This window comes from Equus quagga, chromosome 15 (genome assembly GCF_021613505.1).
Source record: "Equus quagga isolate Etosha38 chromosome 15, UCLA_HA_Equagga_1.0, whole genome shotgun sequence".
Taxonomy (NCBI): domain Eukaryota; kingdom Metazoa; phylum Chordata; class Mammalia; order Perissodactyla; family Equidae; genus Equus; species Equus quagga.
In genome coordinates this window covers 60,543,864-60,564,284 of record NC_060281.1, presented here as the reverse complement: position 1 = coordinate 60,564,284, position 20,421 = coordinate 60,543,864, and the positions used below count along the sequence as shown (strand labels likewise).

Below are 20,421 nucleotides of genomic sequence, written 5' to 3'. Positions count from 1 at the left end.
GAATGGTCTTTGCAAATAGAAAGCACAAGCCTTCCTGTTGACTTTTCATAGACTTCTAGATGAGTGATAGACTCTTAAGTAAATGACCCTTACACCAAAGGCCAAGGCTTTCCTAATGCTGGTTTGTGACTTTTATTAAGATTTACTGATTTATTTCTACCCTATCTTATTTCTCAAAAGATTCAAGGCAGCGGGGCTGGCCCCGTGGCCGAGTGGTTAAGTTCGCGCACTCCACAGCAGGCGGCCCAGTGTTTCGTTGGTTCGAATCCTGGGCGCGGACATGGCACTGCTCATCAGACCACGCTGAGGCAGCGTCCCACATGCCACAACTAGAAGAACCCACAACGAAGAATACACAACTATGTACCAAGGGGCTCTGGGGAGAAAAAGGAAAAAATAAAATCTTTAAAAAAAAAAAAAAAAGATTCAAGGCAGCTTACAAGAATATAAATTGACAAACAAAAACCTCAGGACCAGAATAAGCACAAATCAGAATAAAAGATTAAGACCAGGCAGCAGAATGCAGACTCACGAGTCATGAGTCCTACATAGTTAAAGTTAAGCTGCAGAAACAGCCATGGATTTACTGCCCCAAATTAGGGAGCCGACTTGCTGGAGGGTGCATGGCTCCCCAACAAGGACATAAATGTTGGGATTTCTAAGTCTTCTGTAATAGTGCACTTTCTCAGGCTTCCCCTTTAGGGCATAAATTGGGCCAGCTTATTGATATAATAGAAGAGGCTCACATGTCAAAGTCTCTCCTAAGAACTGTGACAAAATTCTAAGCAGGATAGAGACTTTGTATCCAGTGGTGGTTCTTTGGGATCCAAGAGTGGAGCAAGACCAGGAGGCAGCTCAGGGGAGAAAAGCAAACGTGGGCTATCGATTCAGAGGCCCTGGAGTGGATGAGGCTCTACCATTTGCTAGCAGTATGGCTATGGGGGAGTTATTTTGTCTCTGAGTCTCTGAGACTCGGTTTTCCCATCTATACAAAAAAGATACTACTTCCTCTGATATCGCGTCGTTGTTGTAAGGACTACGAGAAACAGTTTCTGATCAGGTACTGGCACCTACTGAGAGAATTACTGAGTACCTACTATGTGCCAGACCCTGCCCTCAGGGCTTTGCGTGACTTATCTCATTGGAGCCACTCAAAAGCTTAGGAAGTAAGACTGTCCCCACCCCCCAAATCAGGAAACTGAGGTTTCTTTGCTAGGAAATGGCAGAGCCAGGGTGCAAACTCAGCAGTCTGATTTTGGGGCCTCCTCTCAACCAAAACACTGCCCTGCATCCCGTATGCAATCAACATTCCATTCCTTTCTCGCTCCTCTCTCTCGAGGTTTGCACAAGCATCTCTTCAGGAAAAACCCTGAGACCCACCTTTCAAACGGGCACCTTCTGTAGGCTATTTGGTCACATGGTCCTGAGTGTCAGAGCAGCAATTCTTCTTCTTCTAGGAAAACCAGAAGACATTTCAGGAAGGATTAGAACTGTTTTCAACAGTTCTTGACTTACGAAAACACTTGAGTCAATAACTTGCTACTGAGTAGAAAGCGTTCTTCAAGCATTTTCCTGAAGCCTAATGGCTGACGACCCTCTGAGAGATACACTGAGCCACCTTCGGAGTCCAGCTCAAACACGGGTCCCCCGCGCCTAATGCTCCTGTCATCGCTACCCTTCCTCTAACAGTCAGGGACAAAGAGCTTAGCACCTAGTGACACAATTTTTACACATATGTGTTTTGTCAAAACTTCCTTCCAAAATATTCCCTTAGACAAAGCACAAGTCAAGACTGAAACTAGGCTGCAGTGACTATAAAGACGAGTCAGACACAGAAACTGCTTCTTCCAAAAGTTTCCAAGTCTAGTAGACAAGAACTATTTAAGTGCCATAAGAGAGGCTCAGGAAGACAGAGAAAGCACCTCTAGTTTGGGGATTGAGAAGAGCTGTCTTAAAGGAGGTGACATTTAGGCTTGAGACAATCGCTAGGATCTGGGCTGATCCGGAAGAAGGAGTGGAGACAGGACTGGACAGCCGAGATGGGGATCTCCTGGAGCAGGCCTGCACTGCTGGTGGGTTTGCTTGGTGTGCACTGTGGGGACACTTGAAGATTTTTGATTAGAGAGCAATACGATCAGAGTTGTAAGTAATAGAATAATGATTCGTGAATTAGATAGAGAGTGGCTGGAGGTTGGAAATCAGCCCACAGGTTATTTTGTTAGTTCAATAAACTGGAAGGAGGATGTGGGCTGGGGTAGTAGCCTGGGGACGGAAAGGAAAGGGAGGGGGCTTCGCAGCTCTGGGAGGAAGGAAACCGCCATATTTATTCAGTTTTCCTTCCTTCGGCCCCAAAGCATTTATTAAGTCTGCAGTATGTGCTTGCTGAGTTCTATTCGATTTGTGCTTTGGAAATGCTTTGCTCCACCCTAGTTGAGAGCTGTTTCTGATGGAAGATGGGTTACGTATGGATGGCTGGGGACAGAGAAAGGTTGAGAACCACAGCACGTCATCTTGAACATATTGTAGAAGGCAGAGCACTTCAAGACCTTAATTTCTAAGAAGAAAAATCCTTCTCAAATTTAGTGACTGATCATAGGCATGCTAAAGCAGGAGGTGCTTTTAAGCATGAAACAATTAAAAGAGACAAATAAAAGTTTATAAATGACTTTTAAAAATATGGAATTTAGATTTAAGAGTAAATAGTTTAGGATAAGAGTTAAATTTTCAACATAAAGTTAAATTCTGACTTTATAAAACATACCAGAACCAAGATTATTCCAAAAATGAATTTTCTGGAAAAATTTAGTCTCAGTATTTAATTGAAAAATATAATATATTAAGCTTGAATATTTTCTTTCAGTAACACCAAAAATGTACAGTACGTGAATGGTTCTGGAGACGTCATCAGGCCTCCTTTGCCCAGGAGCCCATTATCCAGCAGGAGAGCAAAGCGTGAAGCTCTGCCCGAACTCCGGAGCCCACACTGGGATGCTGGCTCCGTCACTCGCTCCTGAGGGGATCCTGGCAAGCACTTATCCCCTGTCCTCAGTTTCCTCATCTATGTAACGAGGATAATAACAGTGCCCGTTTCAGAGGGTTGGTACAAGGGTTAAATGAATTAATTTTTGTAAAGCAGTTAGAACAGTGCCTGGCACAGAGTCATATAATTATAACTTTCATGATAACTAAGTTTATACAGTGAAATTTGTTTTTTAAAAAAGAAAATCCTCACTATTTTTGAAATATCTATTCATCTTAGGTACCAGCAGTTGGATAGAATAACAAAAAGGTGATTTTTGTTGCTGTTGTTACATGATTTTAAAAATATTTTTAAACACTTTTGAAACTGTATAATGTCATTAATTATCTGCTGTGGTTTCTATATTGTCCTACCATGTCAAAGTGTATTTGGACACCAATAAGCTTGGATAAAAATACATTGGTGGAAAATTGGCCCAAAATAGATTGGTAACTCTAATAAGCAGTTTATGCAGTCTGGGTGAGGTACCGACTAGGTAATAAGTCTATTTTTACTTGACATCAGTACCAATTATCAAGGAAAGGTATATTCAGACACAAATAAAACTTAGTACTGATGCTGAATTTAGAAGTAAAGTTAATTTCAATAAAAACTGGATGTGGAAAAGATTAGTACCTGAAGCATAGTCATTCCAGCTTTGTTGGTCAGTGAAAAAGCCCCATTCCACAACCCCGGGGAGTGGGAGAATGAGGAATGCACAGGGAGGAAATGACAGTGCAGCACACGCAGACTTCGTCAGGGCAATACAGCAGCTGTCTGAACTCATCTCACGGCAGACCTGTCCCCAGAGGGGCATGAAGGCATAGATTGCATATTGCCTCTATATGTATCTTACCCAACTGAACATCCTAAATGTTTAGCAAAGTTACTTCAGTGTTACACATCTGCTTCTGTGTTATTTCTATAAGCCACAGTGATTTGGATGGAGATAGTCTAACGGAGGCTATTGTGGTGATTCTGGTAAGGAGTGCCCCAGGCCAGAAGAACCACGGGGATGGAGACGACTAGACGGATTCCAGAAGCAGTTGGGGAAAATATTGTACTGAACTTGGAGATAAATTAAACATGAGATGAGAGGATCGAGGTAGAGGGGGGACACAAAGAAGATGCCCTGGGGGCTCTTTTAGGCCGTTCATCTGAGGGGCTAGCTGAGGATGAGGTGAGGTGGTTGGGGATGAGTGCCGTGTAAGACTGAGAAGATCCCAGTGGAAATGTCCATACACAGGTGGATACATGGATCTGAAGCTTAGGAGAGAAACTTATGCCAAAGGGACAGAGAAGGGAGTAGAAACACAAACAGTAATCAAGGCCATGAGAGTAGATAGGGATTTTATGGGAAAAAGTTAGTGCAGAATGTGGGCTCAATTATTCTCAACAAGTCCTTCACTCATCTTTATTTAGTCTTTGGGAAGAGTCTCCTTCACATATATTTACATTACTCTCTGGACCAAGTTAAGTATTATAGTTTATTGGTGCCTAGAGCAGACTACACCAAGTAAGCACAGAAATTAAAATTCTGAGTTCCGTTTTAAGGAGGCCTGTTTATCTTGATGTACATTAGCATATTTTTCCAAAACTTTATATGTTTCTATATCTCAGGCTACATATGTGTGCGTAAGTGTATGTCATAGTACAGTGATGTAATTCATTTTATAATGGATACAATGATTTAATAATAAACATAATAAATAGTTATGCTGAAAATAATACTCTACTAAACAACATAATTAGCATTTACTTTTAAAAACACCAATGGCTCAAGAAAAGTATTTTAAGTAGTTTAACACTAGCACAAGAATTGAAGCCCGTGAGAAAAGGAATTAGAAAGAAACTCACTTAAGGCTAAGATGCCTCAAGCATCTGATTACCAAACACTGGAGATCGACCAGAAAAGAAGAGGAGAAACAACCAGCCTTGTTACCTGTGTGCTGAGTCTGGAGTGGAGCTTGTGGTCGGACAACCAGGGGTGCTTGAGAGCTTCACTCGCACTTATTCTCCAACTAAAGGGAAGTTCAGGAGGTTATTAGTGAGGACACACCAAACGAGGCCTGAATCGGCCATTCCACCACGACTCCGGCCACCGCCTTTGCGGATAGCTGAAAGTCAAATTCACGAGCAATTCTATCTTCTCTGGAATTGTTGACGGTCACAGGTTACTATCAGGCCGACCAGGATAACAACGTTGGTAAGACAAGCGGGACAAATGATCCAACATTCTTGTTAATTACTGAACATCTACTTTCAGATATAAGGTCCCGTTCTTGATGTAATTTCATAAAGTGAACTTTTACTAGTGAGCTGAAGAATAAACACGTATTTATTATTATAATAAGAGTAAAATGCCACAATGATTCTTGATGATTGCAAAAGCAATTGAAGTATTAAACCTTTTCAACAATAGGCATTAACTTTTGAATTAAAAAGTTTTGAAGAGTTAAAGAAACAGAGAAGTAGATGGAGAGTTAATGTAAGTATTGAGAGAAAGGATACTGGATACCTTTACAAAAAACCCTATTCTTTTGCTCCAATAAATGTTTATACAATTTTTAAAAATATGAGAAAAAATTCTGAGGATTGTAGTGTATTCTAATTTTAAGCTTTGTAAGCTTGTTTTGTGTGTTAAAGTTTATCACATTAAACCAAATAACCTTTCAAAATAAAAAATTGTGAGTGAACAGTCTACCGTCTGCTTCCAAAACGATATCAATAAAGTCGTTTGACGTGGTCAGGAAGCTTCAGTTTGTAGGAGCGCTTCAATAAAATTGCTTCATCAGATATAAATATATGAGCATAACAAGAGGAGATAAGTTTTTAGTCAAGGAAGGAAAATTTAATAACTTGGTGACATCACCATTAGTAGGACATAAAATGATTAAAAAAACTCCCGACCTTCACCAACCTCAGTCGGAAGTGTTATTCCATTTAATATCATAAATTCTCAGTATTGGACCTCCAGAGCCATTTCAATAGCTGAAAGTGACGAAAAATTATTATTCTTATACTCTGATATCAACTTTTAAAATCTGACTGTTAAAAAGTTAACAGTAACATCATACTAATAATTAAATTCCTAATACAATTTCAAGTTTATTTTTGTACTCCAGAAGTTTATTCTATGATAGTCGTATTTGGCATTGGCCTTAGTCTCATCCAAGTACTGACTTGAATACTTAGCCAGCTGTCCCTCTGTGCAAATGTGTGGCTGCTGCTCCTGAAGTATTAACGAAGCCCTCAGACTAAGGCGTGGGCAGTGCGTGGGCGCTGGAGCCCACCAGGCACAGTTTGGACTCTGCTCTGAGTTAGCTGTTTGACTGCTTCATTGCTCTCGGCCTCAGTTTCCTCATCCGTAAAATAATGGTGCTAATATCCATACACCATGGGATTATCAAGGAGACTAAGTCAGACAGCACATTTAAAAAATGTATCTGTAAAGCAGGGTCTCAGGAAATGCGCACTTCTCATCCACCACAGATTCGATAGAGCTGACATTGTCCGTGTGATCACTGCCTGGCATATGGTAATGTGCAAGCAATAATAATAGCAACATCAGCTGTTGTGCCTGTCCCTTAAAGGTAAAACCAGTGCCTGTTCATTACCCTCCTCTCAGAGCCATGCCGCAGCCTGGCCACATCCTCCTCACCCTTGAGGACTCAACTCTGGCCCTTGTCAATACGGTCTATCTTTGCATTAACCACACTGTACCACTTCTTTTTAAAAATACCTCTCTCTTCTTTTAGATCAAGAGGCAGGGACTGGGCTCTATATATTTGTTCTCGACACTCCAGACACACTCCTGGTAGACTGTAGATAATGACTCAGTGCTGGAGTGTCAGGCACTGTGCCGGGCCCCTTCCCCACACTGTTTCCCTACCTCCCCCAACTTGTGCCCCTCCTATCTATTGGTTTGTGGTCAGGTTTATTAATAACTTACAAGCCAGAAAGATAATAAAACAATAAAGCAAATATTGTTGGCTCTGAAAATCTTAAATACTATCTACCATTATATGTATTAGGTATAAAACCATCTAAAATAGTGTGTTTGACAGGTCAATCACAATGACCCCCCCCACCCTATAATTCTAAAATGCAAAGCCCTACATTTTTTTTTTTTTTTTTTTATTAATGTTATGATGGATTACAAGCTTGTGAAATTTCAGTTGTACATTTTTGTTAGTCATGTTGTGGGTACACCTCTTCCCCCTCCGTACCCTCCCCCCTCCCCCCCTTTTCCCTGGTAACCACCGATCAGATCTCCTTCTCAATATACTAATTTCCACCTATGAGTGGAGTCATATAGAGTTCGTCTTTCTCTGACTGACTTATTTCGCTTAACATAATGCCCTCGAGGTCCATCCACATTGTTGTGAATGGGCCAATTTCGTCTTTTTTTATGGCTGAGTAGTATTCCATTGTGTATATATACCACATCTTCTTTATCCAATCATCAGTTTCTGGGCATGTAGGCTGGTTCCACGTCTTGGCTATTGTAAATAATGCTGCGATGAACATAGGGGTGCAACGGACTCTTGAGATATCTGATATCAGGTTCTTAGGATAGATACCCAGTAATGCAAAGCCCTACATTTTAATACTACTCTTCTTTGTCCACTGATTTTTGAATTAATGTGGTCTTAGCATGACAGAAAATAGAAGGCCATATAAGATCTAACGGTTAAGTGTGTGGCCTTGGGGGAAGGTTGACTTATGTTTGGTTATCAGTTCTGCAACTTATTAGCCATATGGTCATGGCAAACTACTCAGAGGCTCACCCATAAAGTAGTAATGGTCATTCCACCTCATAGATTTGGACTGGGGACAGAAGAGAGAATCTCTATAAAGCTCTTGGCTCCATCTGGCCCATAGTAGGTTCTCAAATGAAGTAATAAAGTGTTCAGCTACATAGAGCCGCATATGCACTTTGTCGATGTTAAAGGGATCATGGAAATAACTTATCCCAAACCTTTCATTTTGAGAGTGAGTCCACTGGGACCCAGGAGGAGCCCCTAACTGCTAGAACCTAGCTGCAAGAGACAGGAGGGAAGTTTTCGCAGCCCCTTTCAAGCCTCATGACCAAAGCAGTCTGTGATCTCAGTAAACTGGGTCAAGAGCTTCAGACTCATTCTATTTACATCTTTGCAGGAGCATCCCAGATGTCATTCAGGGAATTTGGTGGTTATCTGCCATGAATTCTAATAACCCTGGTGGCATCCTGTTTCCCCATCAGGCCTACTTCTTCCAGAGCGTAGAATGAACTGGGGTTACCTCTTCTCCTTAATCAGAAGCTTGGAGATGAACTCCCTGCCCTCCTCTGAGATGTCCTGAAATTCTTCATCCTCTAAATCCCATCTGCAGGCCAGGATGTTGTTCAGGGTCTCAGCATCATTATCACCCAGGAAGGGGGACAAACCACTAAGTCTGTAAGACACAGAATCTAGAGTGAGTATTTTTTACACAGCCTCAAACCCTTTAGAGATAGGTTACTTTTTTAGTTCTGTCACTTAAAACTGAAAGAAGACAAATAACCAATAATTAAGCATAATGTTATATTATTGCAATCCAGAAAATGCTTACCTCTACCACCCCAACTCTTAATTAAACAATTGCAACAATGAAGGCAGCAGCTACACTCAGATACGAATCTCAAAGAATAGTACAGCTTCTTTTTTAAAGCATTTTACCGCTAGCCAAGTGCTGTCACACGCTTAGATGGCAAACACCAGGAGGAGCACCTCTGGAGTAAGGCTAGCATTAGTCACTTTGGAGATGAGGACACTAGCTCTCTGTTTGTTTCTAACTATTTTTAAGGCATTGGTGCTGTACTAGGAGTTAAAGTGACGAGTGAAGAAGACATACATTTTCTTTTCTGATGATGCACAGGGAAAGAATTTACTCCTTTCACCCACAGGATTCAACAGAGCCTAGGAAGTAACTGAATATGGCACTGTGTTATTTATTTTTGAAAGACCTAAATTACGGCTTTTATTCAAAATAGCAAGACCTCATAAAACATGCACGGGGATTGAGAATGTGTGTCAGAAAGACCGGAGATCTGCTTACAGCATATAGGCAATGACCCCCACACTCCACATGTCAGTGGGAAAGGAAACAAAATCATAGTTCACAACTTCAGGGGCAAGAAATTCTGGAGTCCCAAAGTTCACCTTCAGCTTCTCTCTGGGTTTGTATCTGAAATTTAGGAGAGAAAGTGGAGGGATGGAGAGTGTCAATCAAAAATCAAAAGTCACGGAAACTGAAAAGACGCAGTCCATAAGACAGACTAACTTCAGCCACACAATGAATTTAAAATAAACAGACTTTAAAGGAAATCACCTATTTAAGAGCTAGTGTCACAAACTTGTAGAGAAGTTCCAGGAGTTTTAGGGATCATAATTCATACTATAAAACCTTGATAATCTGAAACAGTTGTGGGAAAAGCCACTCAGAATAATTAGAACAGCTGAATTATGGAATACAACAAAAGGAAAACTGACACAGTCCTTAACAGGGAGATGGCTTGAATCAGCCCATATTAATGAATAAATGAAATGCAATAATTTACAACATCCATTTTGTTTCATCGTTGATGTGCTGAAGTCCATGCAAACTCTTTGTTCCCTTAAGAAGCCTGTAAGTGCCAGCACAATTGGCAATCTTGTTTACACTTCTAATTTTTTTTAAAGTAAATCTTCTCTTTACAAGTGGAAGAAATTTAAAAGACTACGACAAACTGCTATAAATTCTAAATTAACATCTTCAAATTTAATAACTTCACTGTATTGGGTTTTAATTTTACATATTTTTTCTTGCACGTACTTAGAAACTTCTAAACATTCAAATCCCAAAGTCAGCAAGGTAAGGCTGAACATAATTTGTGTTAAGTTAATTCTAGATGAAGGTATGAAACCAAGGGGTATATCAAATTTATCTTTGCAAAGAAAGAGAAGCTATCATGCTCCCAACCTCCTTCATACACCTATGTCCAAACAGACATACCTTCTGGCCAATCCAAAATCAATAATTTTTATTTGTTTAGCATCCCGATTCACACACAGGATATTCTCAGGCTGCCAAGAGAAAGAGACACATTAGCAATGAAAACAACCATCATTCACTCAAATTGTCCTTGAACCACAACTAAAAATACAGTGATGCTCAGGAAAAACATATCAGGCCTTTCACTTTGGGGCTGGCTTGTCTGTGTGGGTATTTTCTCCTTTAATTATGTGGTGGATGAGGTTGTGGGTACCCTGCCAACCCTGCATTACCCTGCCGGTCCGTCTCCCTGCTTCTGCAGTTTACCATAATTCGTGAGTTCAGGCAGAGGCCTCCTTGAGGGAAGAAAGAAAAGGAGGCTTTTCAGTGCTTTCCAAATGGACTGGTGGAGGCCGTCTCGGACTTGACATCTGCCCCCTAAAATTATTAAGTATGAATTTCCCCTTCTTGGAGGAATATTTTTCCCAAGGATTTATGAGTTCCAAGAGAAATGGCCTGATTCATTTAAACAGCCACACCGAATATGCAATATAACGTGAACGTTCCTGACCTCCAGATTTTCCCTTTGCGCTTGGTCTATGGGAAAGTCATATGTAAAAGGAAGGCTTTTCGCCCTGTTCATTCTTCATTCTCAGTAATTCCAGTTTTGCTGAGTTTGGTCTCAATGCCTAAAACCCTTGACTAAGTGTCCCCTTGGAGTTTGACTCTGGTAAGACTCTGCCCTGCCAGTCTGACAGTCTTGGGGTGAAGAGGGAGAGACGTAGACAGTGGCGCTGCGACTCCGCATCGACAGCGTCTTACACGTGGACCGCCATTTGTTAGGACAGTAAACTGAGGCCTGGGAAAAATAAGGGATTTGATTTGATTTAAAGTCAACGTCATCCATAAAAGAGAGAGAAAGTTTTCAAAGAACTGCCTGGAGCTCTCAAGTTCGCGCCCCAACTCTTCCCAGAGAGCTGTCAGGCATTACTAGCTGAGTCTCTGAATCCCCAGGAACCCAGGTCCCATCCTTTAGCGGGGATCCTGGGTGCTCCTCCCCTGCTGTCTGTGTGGAAAAGAGGTTCAGATGAGATCAGAAACTCAGGAACACTTTGCAAAATCATGTAGTGTCTCCTTATCAATATTCAATAGTCCATTTGGTTGGTCATAATGTCTTTTGAAGCCCTTTTCCAAAATATCTCTGAAACAGATGTCCATGAGTAAAAGCTATTTATAGAGAAGTGAGTTCTATATAAGAACATTCAGTTTCATGTTTAATAACTGATCATGTATAAAGCTGTCCAACTGTCAAAGAATACTATGACATAAAAATTTGCAGAATATAAAGAAACAGCTTTGAGAACACTTCAAAAAGTTAATTTTGTCTAATTATGAAATTAAAGCATATTCACGAGTAAGATTTGGAAAACACAGGAAAATATAAAGACCATTTTCAAGTCACCTATAATCACCTCTATCTAGTGACAAGTACTCTCAATATTTTTGGCCTTTTCTTTCCGAGGAGCTTTCTGAAAGGGCTGAGTGGTCCTTAATGACCCATCCAGCTGTTGCCTTTACTATTGTCTTTACATCCAAGCCATAACTAAAAGCGCCCATTGCAAGTTCTCAATCAACATTATGAAGCCACATATGGAGTTGTTTGACTTACGATAGGTCAGGTCCTAGTTCCAGTTGCCAATCAAATCCCTTTAGGGATATCTGTAGAATATCTACGCTCAATGAAAATGCTCCGCGAAAATACACATTATCAAACTCAGCTCATAGCCAAGGGCTTTGTCAACAATTTTTAAGCTCTGACATCGTCATTTTATATACCACTTCCTCCTGCCCTGTGAATGGGAGACTCAATGCACATAAATCAAGACAGTGAGGGACGCCAAGTAATTAGGAAGAGAGGCCCATGGAAACCTATTTAAGGAAGTTAAATTTATTTAGCTCTACAATCCCTGATGACTTCCAATAGGTGGTATGTTACATAGAATATATATTTTATCTCATTGTCAGGCTGTGCAAACAGGGAAATGAAAAAATGACTGAGCCACACATGAAAATGCACTTTATGATACTCAGCCCTAATATTAGAGCTGGTCAGAGTTATTGGGCCTGGATCTTCCCTTGGTTGAAACTAGGACTACGTACAGCCCAATTCGAGGGACTTCATAATGGGAGAGAGATCAGAAGGGAAGGGTCATTAAATAAGAGCAGAAAAGAAGGCAGCTTGGCTCCCGCAGTTCACAGAGGCTTTCCACCATTTCCAGCTTGGTGCCCAGCCCCACCCCCACGACCCTTCTCTGTTCCTTAACATTTTAGCATCTCCTTTCTGGCAGCCCTGTAACCCATTCTGCCACAGGTTTTTCCTCAGTGCTCTAGTATGCTCATAGAAAACAAATCCCTGAAACCCAGAGCTTCCTGAAAGATTCTCGGAGCGTGCTGGGGATTCTTGAAGAGCTGGAAAGTTTGGCTACTACTAAGGAGGTCTGCGATAGCTAAAATCCTCCACCTACTTAGCCTCACAATGAGCGGGGACACAACCAGGGTGGTGGTGGGGATGGTTTTAATTCTAAACTTTTAGAGAAACCATCTCCCCCGTGGATTCTTTCAACACAGGCAAGATACAAGTATCTGAATAGTAGTCCCTAAAGATGGAGACAAGCAAGTGTCGGGGGTGACAGAAGTTAGGAATGGGGAGAGGAAGCTAAGAATGCGGGCTTTATTAATTCCTGAATATGTACCTAGTGGCAGGATAAATATCCTGAGCTGGTGTGCAGTGTCTGACAGGGCCCACCCTCCACACGACGGAGAGCTGGGAAGGGTGGACATTTCATAGAATATCAACACACTCTACCTTCAGGTCCAAGTGGAGGATGTACATCTGATGCATGTGCCTTATCCCCTCACATATCTGCCTGATGAACAGGATGGTGTCCAGCTCAGTCAGACTATAACTATCATCAATGACGCGGTCGAACAGCTCCCCGCCATCCACACTGCAGGGGGAGAGGGGGATTCCTCAATGAACATGTGGCTTTCTTGTAGCAGCTTGGTGTTGAAGCTCCTCTAACTCTTCGAGCAGATGTGTGCACAGTTATTTTTCTGCCTATCTCGGTGAGATGGCTCTTATGTTGAAGGCCCTTATTTTAGCCACCAGCAATTTCACAAATGGAAAGTGTCATCCAGTGGCTGCAGCTCTGGAGCAAGTCCACATCTTCCATTTTCTAACATACATGGACATAAAGAGGACTCTAAGAAGGCAGGGTGGGGAGGCAAGGTCTCCTCAGACTTATTTCAGTGATAAAGTGTTTCTATGTGGCTGATGCTAAATATTTTATTATCCCAAATTCTGTATTGCGCAATGATAAGTAAAGCCCCAAATGGGGGGGGGGGGGGGGAAGGAACTGAATCACAACTCTGATTCAGTGTTAGTTAGAACTACTCACTTTCTAAATAAACACATTAAATTTTTATAAAGGTGATTTTAAATGGACACTTCTTACCCTTAATTCTTAGGTTTAACATCAACTATGTATTAGCAATTAGGTTGAAAGTGAAATGTAGTTCAAAAATCACTTTCCTCCAGATTAATCAAAATAATATTTAAGCTGGATTTTTGACAGTGTAGCTTAGATACAGAGATGGGTCTAGGTTGCCATTCTACTTCTTATCAAGAAAAGCTTGTACGGAGATGTCTATTCCTAAGTAATTTCCATTCTGAAACCGACACAACCATCTGACACACACGAGTCAGAATCAGTGATGCACCAAGGGTAGATCTAGGCAGCTCTGAGGTGGGACGGAGCTGCAGCTGTGGTCACTGGTGCTGTGGGACGCTCTGGATGTGAGTGTGCAGGTTTGCAGGGGAGCAGAAGCGGGGCAGGAGGGAACACATACTACTCCATGACCAGGACAATGTCATTGTTAGACTCAAAGGCGTCGTAGAGCTGAATGAGGTTCACGTGATCCAGCTGGTTCATGACATTGATCTCGTTTTTCACTTCGTCCTGAGAAGAAAGAGAGGCATTTAGTGCTGAGAAGATGACGGCAAGGAGAAATCCATATCACACGGCCTTTACCTTATCCTTCACGCCTCTGGTCTTGATGATCTTGGCCGCCAGCTTCAGACCTGTTGCTTTCTCTTCACATTTATGAACCTGGCCAAAGCGCCCCCTGCCGAAGAAAAGGAGGTGGTGCAGTGTGAGGTTCTCTCCCAACAGGGCCGCCTCAGCCCTGCCAAGAGGACCGTGCAGTTGTCTTGGGCATTTCTCTTTTTGAGTCTGAAGGAGCAAACCTATTAGTGTATCTTCTACAGCCAAACAACTTCCAGAACAGTGTCAAGGTGTGGTCTGTGGGTCACTGGCATCAGAATCACCTGGGAAGTTATTAGGAATACGTGTTTCTGGCCCTACCCCAGACATAGTGAGGCAGGAATCCACGGTGAGGCCCCAGAATCTGCATTTCCACCATGTTCCATGGGTGAGTCATATGTGATTCACACTCTAAAATTTGAGAACTTCTATTATAGAAAAAGTAGAATCTCTGAATACATACAAATGTAATAAGCTAGACTTCGAAAGTATACAAACAATTGTTGTGGGTCAAGCACATCAAATTGTTTTTGGAAACTGCATATAAATAAGTAAGAAGTAATGACGATATTGCATACAAACACACACAATAAAAAATACACATTACATAGTCACCTATGAGATATTTTGGCAGTTTAGTTGGATACATTTACATAAACTTTGTAAGACAGCTTCTTACATATGTAATCACATACGGAAACGCACACTCATGAACAGGTTTTAAACTTGACTTGCTTGCTTTGACTCCTGATTTAGCAAAATAGGGAGAACACAGGCCCCTGTCTGTGCAGTGGTGGCTATTACAGCAGGAGAGAAAGGGAAGCTTCTGGAACAAAATCGGGAGCCTAAGGCCCCCCCACATTCCTGGAGGACTGCAGAGGTGAGACAAGTGACAGACGCAGAGTGGTGACCACCACCACATGCCACTCAGCTCAGCCACACGCCCTGTGCAGAAGCAGATGGGTCTTGGAGAATGACACTACTGCAAACACAGCCAAGTGGTGACTTCAACCCCAACCACCAGTGCAGGTGTAGTCTCTTTACTGGAGCCCAGGAGCACAGCCCCGGGCACCGCATACGCAGCTGCTGATTTTAAAAAAAAGCTTTCTTCTCTTAATTAGCAACGGCCCCAGAACTGCCTGGCCCAGCAGCAGAGCCACATCACTGTTTGACTTCAAGGCGACCTCAACTGTCTCTCCGGCATGATTTATTCTGCAAGGGTCTTAAATGTTTAAGCCGTCTCACAGGATTCCTGCTGGTCCACCATACTGATAACCTCATGCTAACTGAACATGACAAGTAGGAATTATATACACCCTAGAGGCCACAGGATGGGAGGTGAACTCCAGGAAAATTCAGGGCCTGCCACCACAGGCAAGGTTTTCAGGATGCACTGCTTCTTGACGTGTTGCAACATCTCTGCTAAAAGTGAAAGACAATTTGCTGCATCTTGAATCTCCGACTACGAAAAAGGAGGTACACACTGGATGATCCCTTTGCATTTAAAGGCAACAATGCACATTTGATTGTGCTCCTCTAACTTATTCACTGAGTGAGTGATGGCTGCCAGTTTTGAGTGGAGCCCAGAACAGAAGATGACCAGCAGCTAGTCCAGACAGCAGTACAACTGAGAAGATGCAATGGTCCTGAAGGGACATAATGGAAGTTCTTAAGGAGGCACTGACAAACCCCCAGAAACAGCACAAGTCCTAAGGATTGTTTCAAAGCCTCTTCTGCAAATAACTATTTTCCTTTAGAGAAACAGTCACTGGCTTGCCACTGAAGTCCCTGAAGACACAAAGAAGCTGCTATTTATTTATAGTAATACTACAGACTCCCACGGCACCTATTCATGTTTTGGAATTTCCATTTCTCCTTCAACCCATCCCCACAGTCTCAAGGGGAGTTCTCTACGGTTAGCTGGTTGAGGAGGAAGAAGTTCAGGTGGCAAAGGGCAAAAGAAATACGGAACAGGAAGAGGAAGAAAGGACTTTACAAATATCAACTACACAATGACCAACTTCAGAAACACGCACTATAGTTGTGTGCATATTTTGCATGTGTTGGTAAGGTAGTTTTGTATATATTTGTATAAATTTTCTGCTTTCCTCTTCCTATTATCTATAGATATGCTGATAGCAAGTAAACTTTACAATTTAGGCTTTAAATTACAAGACATCTTACGGAGACTGTGACTGAAGGAGAAGAGGAAAGAAGATCCCCCAACAAAGAACTCGGTCCCTGGTGGTCTTCACTCTTCCTGCCTCAGCGAGACAGTGAGCATGCAGATGTGCTTCAGATAGGTTCTTCAGTGAGGAACGTAATCAATGCACTAACAATATAAATGGAAAACCAACAAGGATTTAACATATCCAGCAAAAAATACGCAGTGTTCGCTCATGTCTACATTTTGTTTCTCAGTGTTTAAGCTTTGCGCAGCTTCTAAAACTTCTGGTGACTCACACGGGGTTTCTCTCACTTTCAGACATTACAACACGCGAAGTACAGCAGATAATAAATGTGAAGTTTAGTCACTGTCACCACATCAACCTTTCTGGCATCAGTGACAATTTTCAGAAATGGTTAAAAATCCCTTAAAATGTTTATTTATGGTGTTTCTGGTTTTCAAGGTGAGCCTGGCAAATATTTATGAAGTCCTTAGGATCCCTGTCTTTGAAATCTCTCTTCTTTTGTTGAAAGATTATTAAAAGTGAACATTACTTACCCTCCTAAAATTTCAGTTCTGCTCACAGTATAAAAACTGTTGACTGCTGCTTGTTTGGCTGTCACAATACGGTGATGAAATGGGGCAGGAGGAGCCGGGCCATCATCTAGAAGGTGGGAGGAAAAGAAGGGCCTTCTGTTAAGCAGTCAGACCTCTTTCTGGTCCCAAGCTTTGGGTCTCAGAGTAAAAATTGCTTATTTAATATTAAAATATAATGGGGCATCTGTTTTATTCCTAATGACCCAGGGAATATAAATTTTCATTTCATGCTATGATCTGCGATTCATGAAGGTGACACCTGACATCTTTGAGAAAGAATGTCAGGACCACAAAACGACAGGTCATACCATCATTCAGGACAACTTTTAGAAATGCTAAACTAGTTGAAAAATCTCCAACCCCGATACAGTCCAAACAGGTAATACTTCCAAGCCTGAGACCATTTAAATTCAAACATGAGAAATTGCTTGACCTATTTTTTAAAAAGCACCACTCATATAGTTCATTATTTTAATTAAAGCAGAGAGGAAACAGAATAATAAAAGTTTCTTCACGTCATTGAAATGTTTGATATTATTATATATTACTTTCCAAAATATTTTAGGCTTTATTTAAGACACATTTAAGGCACAAAGATGAATTTTTCCCGGCTGGCTGGAAATAAAACACCCAGTCAAACTGGCTAAGTATATATTCTACAGCTCTCAAATTTCTCCCACTTTCCACCTTCCAGCCTAAGTGTTTAAACTCTAGTCTACCTCAGGATGAGTTCTAAAATACATAATTACTCAATAATATTCTTCCAGTATTCTTTTCACTTTTCCATGATTGCTGCTGTTAACATTTGCTTGCCATGAACCTATTCACTTCCCCATTTATTCATTATTTAAGCATCTGCTACACGCGGCTTCTTACATGGGTACAAAGGATAGAAGGGAGGTCAGGAGAGGAGAACTTTGCTTTCAAAAATGTGCACAACATGTATTTCTTGAGCACTTTTCTGGTGCTAGGCTCTCTGATGAGAGTTAATGTTTTTAAAAATTCAGATAATATAAATCTCCAGGAATCTGGTATGATATGGGCAGTCACCTCTCACATAAATATGCTGAAAAATAGAGAAGTTATGGAAGAATTCTCTTGGTGGCATTCATCACTTCAGACCAAAAAAAAAAAGAGAGAGTGATTGTGCAACATACAAAACGGCGTCAATATGGCGTTAGGTCTCCTTCAGGCTGTTAGGCTACGTGAAATTTAGTTGGAAATGCTTGCTGGAAAAGGTTAAGAAGCTTTCAGAGGCTGAAACAAAAGCCACTCCCTACGCAACCGGGTCACCAGGTCTTGGCGCGTGGCGGTCGCAGCTCCAGCGGCCCCCAGGGCTTCGCCTCGCAGGCGCCCTGGGCCGGCGCGTCCCGTCCTGGTCCTTCGCCCCGCGCGGCGCCCGCTCTTTCTCTCATGCTCCCTGATGGCGCGCGCCTCAGTCCCTCCCCGCGTGCTGCTGCCAGCATGCTCTGTGGGTTCAGACTTCTGGAAAATGGGTCCTATCCCCGAGTTTCCCGGGATTCGTGATGCAGAAATGGCTTTTGCGCCAGTGATACAACTGGAAAATAAAATCCAGCTGCAGCTCTCAAAGTTTCAGGGACAAAACTTTCAGATAATCAAATTTCTTAGAACTAAAGGTTCCCCAAAATGCTGTTTTGGTGAAGGGACATAAGCTTGTGACGGAGAGCTGGCGATGTCAGTGTTTGCGGATGAAATGGAGCAGTATGCTTCCTCGTCAAGGCTAAGCTGCACGAGAACAGGCAGAGAGAACCAGAATCCCAGAGGCTCTCCCGGCGGCCTCGCCGCCACCCCGACCTTCCGCTGACCCCTTACAAAAGCAGTCACTTTATGAATACCTAATTCGATCTTCATTTTTCACTTCCTTTAACGTAGAAGAGAGAAATGACTAAATTAAAGCATAATAAAAGAAGCAACGGTCCCCCTGATTATTAACAGCAGCGACAGGAGCCTAACTGGGGAGAGACTCGCCCTAATTGGAGTTGCTCAGCAGTTCCTGACCGTGCTAAGCACAGCTTCCCAGAGATGGACTTTCTGAGTAAACATTAATGTATATATCTAGTTCCTGGAAAATCAGACTTCTCCATGATTAAATTTCATATACATTATCAAAAAATGAAATAAGAATTATATCTTAAGTCCCTAAAAAAGACCCCAGGTGGATGTTTAGATACTCTTTGTTCCAAATACATTCTGTAACTCATCGTAATGTAGAGTAATTAATTTTAATTGGCTACATAATGACGTGAATTTATACGTGAAACTTTGCAGTTGAGGGAGAGTCATTCAATAACCTACTTGTTACTCAATCCTCACAAGATTTTGGAGAAAATAGCAAATTTATCACGTATAATAAGGTAGGTAAACTTTTTAAGAATTAGGTTTTTAACTTACAAATAAATCTGATGATTATTCAATTCTTGTTAGGAAGGATGTGCTTTATAATGCTAAAATAAGAGCTTCTTCTTGATCTTTAAAAACTACTAATAGACATGAGTCCTAATAATCATTTTCTTTGTCTATCAGTTGCTGGAAGACAGAAAACAATAAAATTTAGCCTGAAAACGTCACAGGCAGGGAGAAAAAATAATGGCAAGAAAACATGGCCAAGAAATCCACACAAGCTGGGAAACTGGTTTCTAAACCATTGCTTTAAAAACTCGCTTCAGTTATCCTTTGCATATGGCCTTCAACTGCAATGGCACACAGGTCTATGAAAATCCTCAGCTGTAGAGGTGTAATGCTTTAAACACTACCTTTCATAGAATTGATCCCCATTAGTTTTATCAACTTATTGCTTTCTATGTGAACACTTGTCCAACACTGTTTCGTTCACAATTGCTGATCCTCCTTTTCTCTTAGCTTCACTTTCACCAGTTTCTTCCTTGGAATGAAGCCCATTTTTCTCTCCTTTAAACATAGGTGTTCCTTTTTATCCACAGTAGCGTGCTTATCATCTCCAGCACTATTATTTTCTTGTCTGTTCAGTCTCTCTGTGCATGAAATGTCTCTTTCCTCTATATTTTCTCTTGGCTCTATGGAATTTCTTAGAGAAAAATCTTCTACCTCGTCTTGTGGTCTTTCTGTACGAAAGGTAGCAAAAGTTCTCTGACCCAGAGAGGCACTGGTCTTCTCGTCATTTTTCTTGTTGAGTTTATTAACTTTTTCTTTCTCAGAGGAGGGCTGATTCTTCTGGGAAGATCTCTCTAAAAGCCACCATAGGACACAAAAAATTTTAATGGAAGACACACGTGATCAGTATAATTTTGGCTTCACAAAATGGTATCTCTATTCAGGTTTCTCTTTATCAACAGAAATAAGCTTTGGAAAGCAAAGTAGACGGGAACACCACCAACGGACTGACAATTGGGTTCCCAAAGATTTTCTAGTTTGTACACTAGTGGGAACCAAAGCCCCAATCAAATAAAGGTGTCCTTCCAGCTCTTCTCCCGACACAGGGCTTCATGAATGTGTCATCTCCTCTGAACGAGAACAACAACGACAGGACTTTATGGCTGAGCTGT

At 41.6% G+C, this 20,421-nt stretch overlaps 1 protein-coding gene across 1 annotated transcript in view; it reads right to left on the bottom strand.

The window, feature by feature from the left end:
* MYLK4 (myosin light chain kinase family member 4) overlaps positions 1–20,421 on the bottom strand; it is a 75,238-nt gene that overhangs the window by 4,362 nt on the left and 50,455 nt on the right. Inside the window, exons 4-12 of the mRNA XM_046640744.1 lie at positions 16,841–16,946; positions 14,104–14,197; positions 13,922–14,031; positions 12,879–13,020; positions 10,034–10,104; positions 9,098–9,226; positions 8,303–8,455; positions 4,962–5,040; positions 1,381–1,453 (exon numbers count right to left, since the gene is read on the bottom strand). Of these exons, the coding sequence (XP_046496700.1) occupies positions 1,406–1,453; positions 4,962–5,040; positions 8,303–8,455; positions 9,098–9,226; positions 10,034–10,104; positions 12,879–13,020; positions 13,922–14,031; positions 14,104–14,197; positions 16,841–16,946 (932 nt within the window). The 3' untranslated portion in view covers positions 1,381–1,405. The remainder of the gene's footprint in view (positions 1–1,380; positions 1,454–4,961; positions 5,041–8,302; positions 8,456–9,097; positions 9,227–10,033; positions 10,105–12,878; positions 13,021–13,921; positions 14,032–14,103; positions 14,198–16,840; positions 16,947–20,421) is intronic.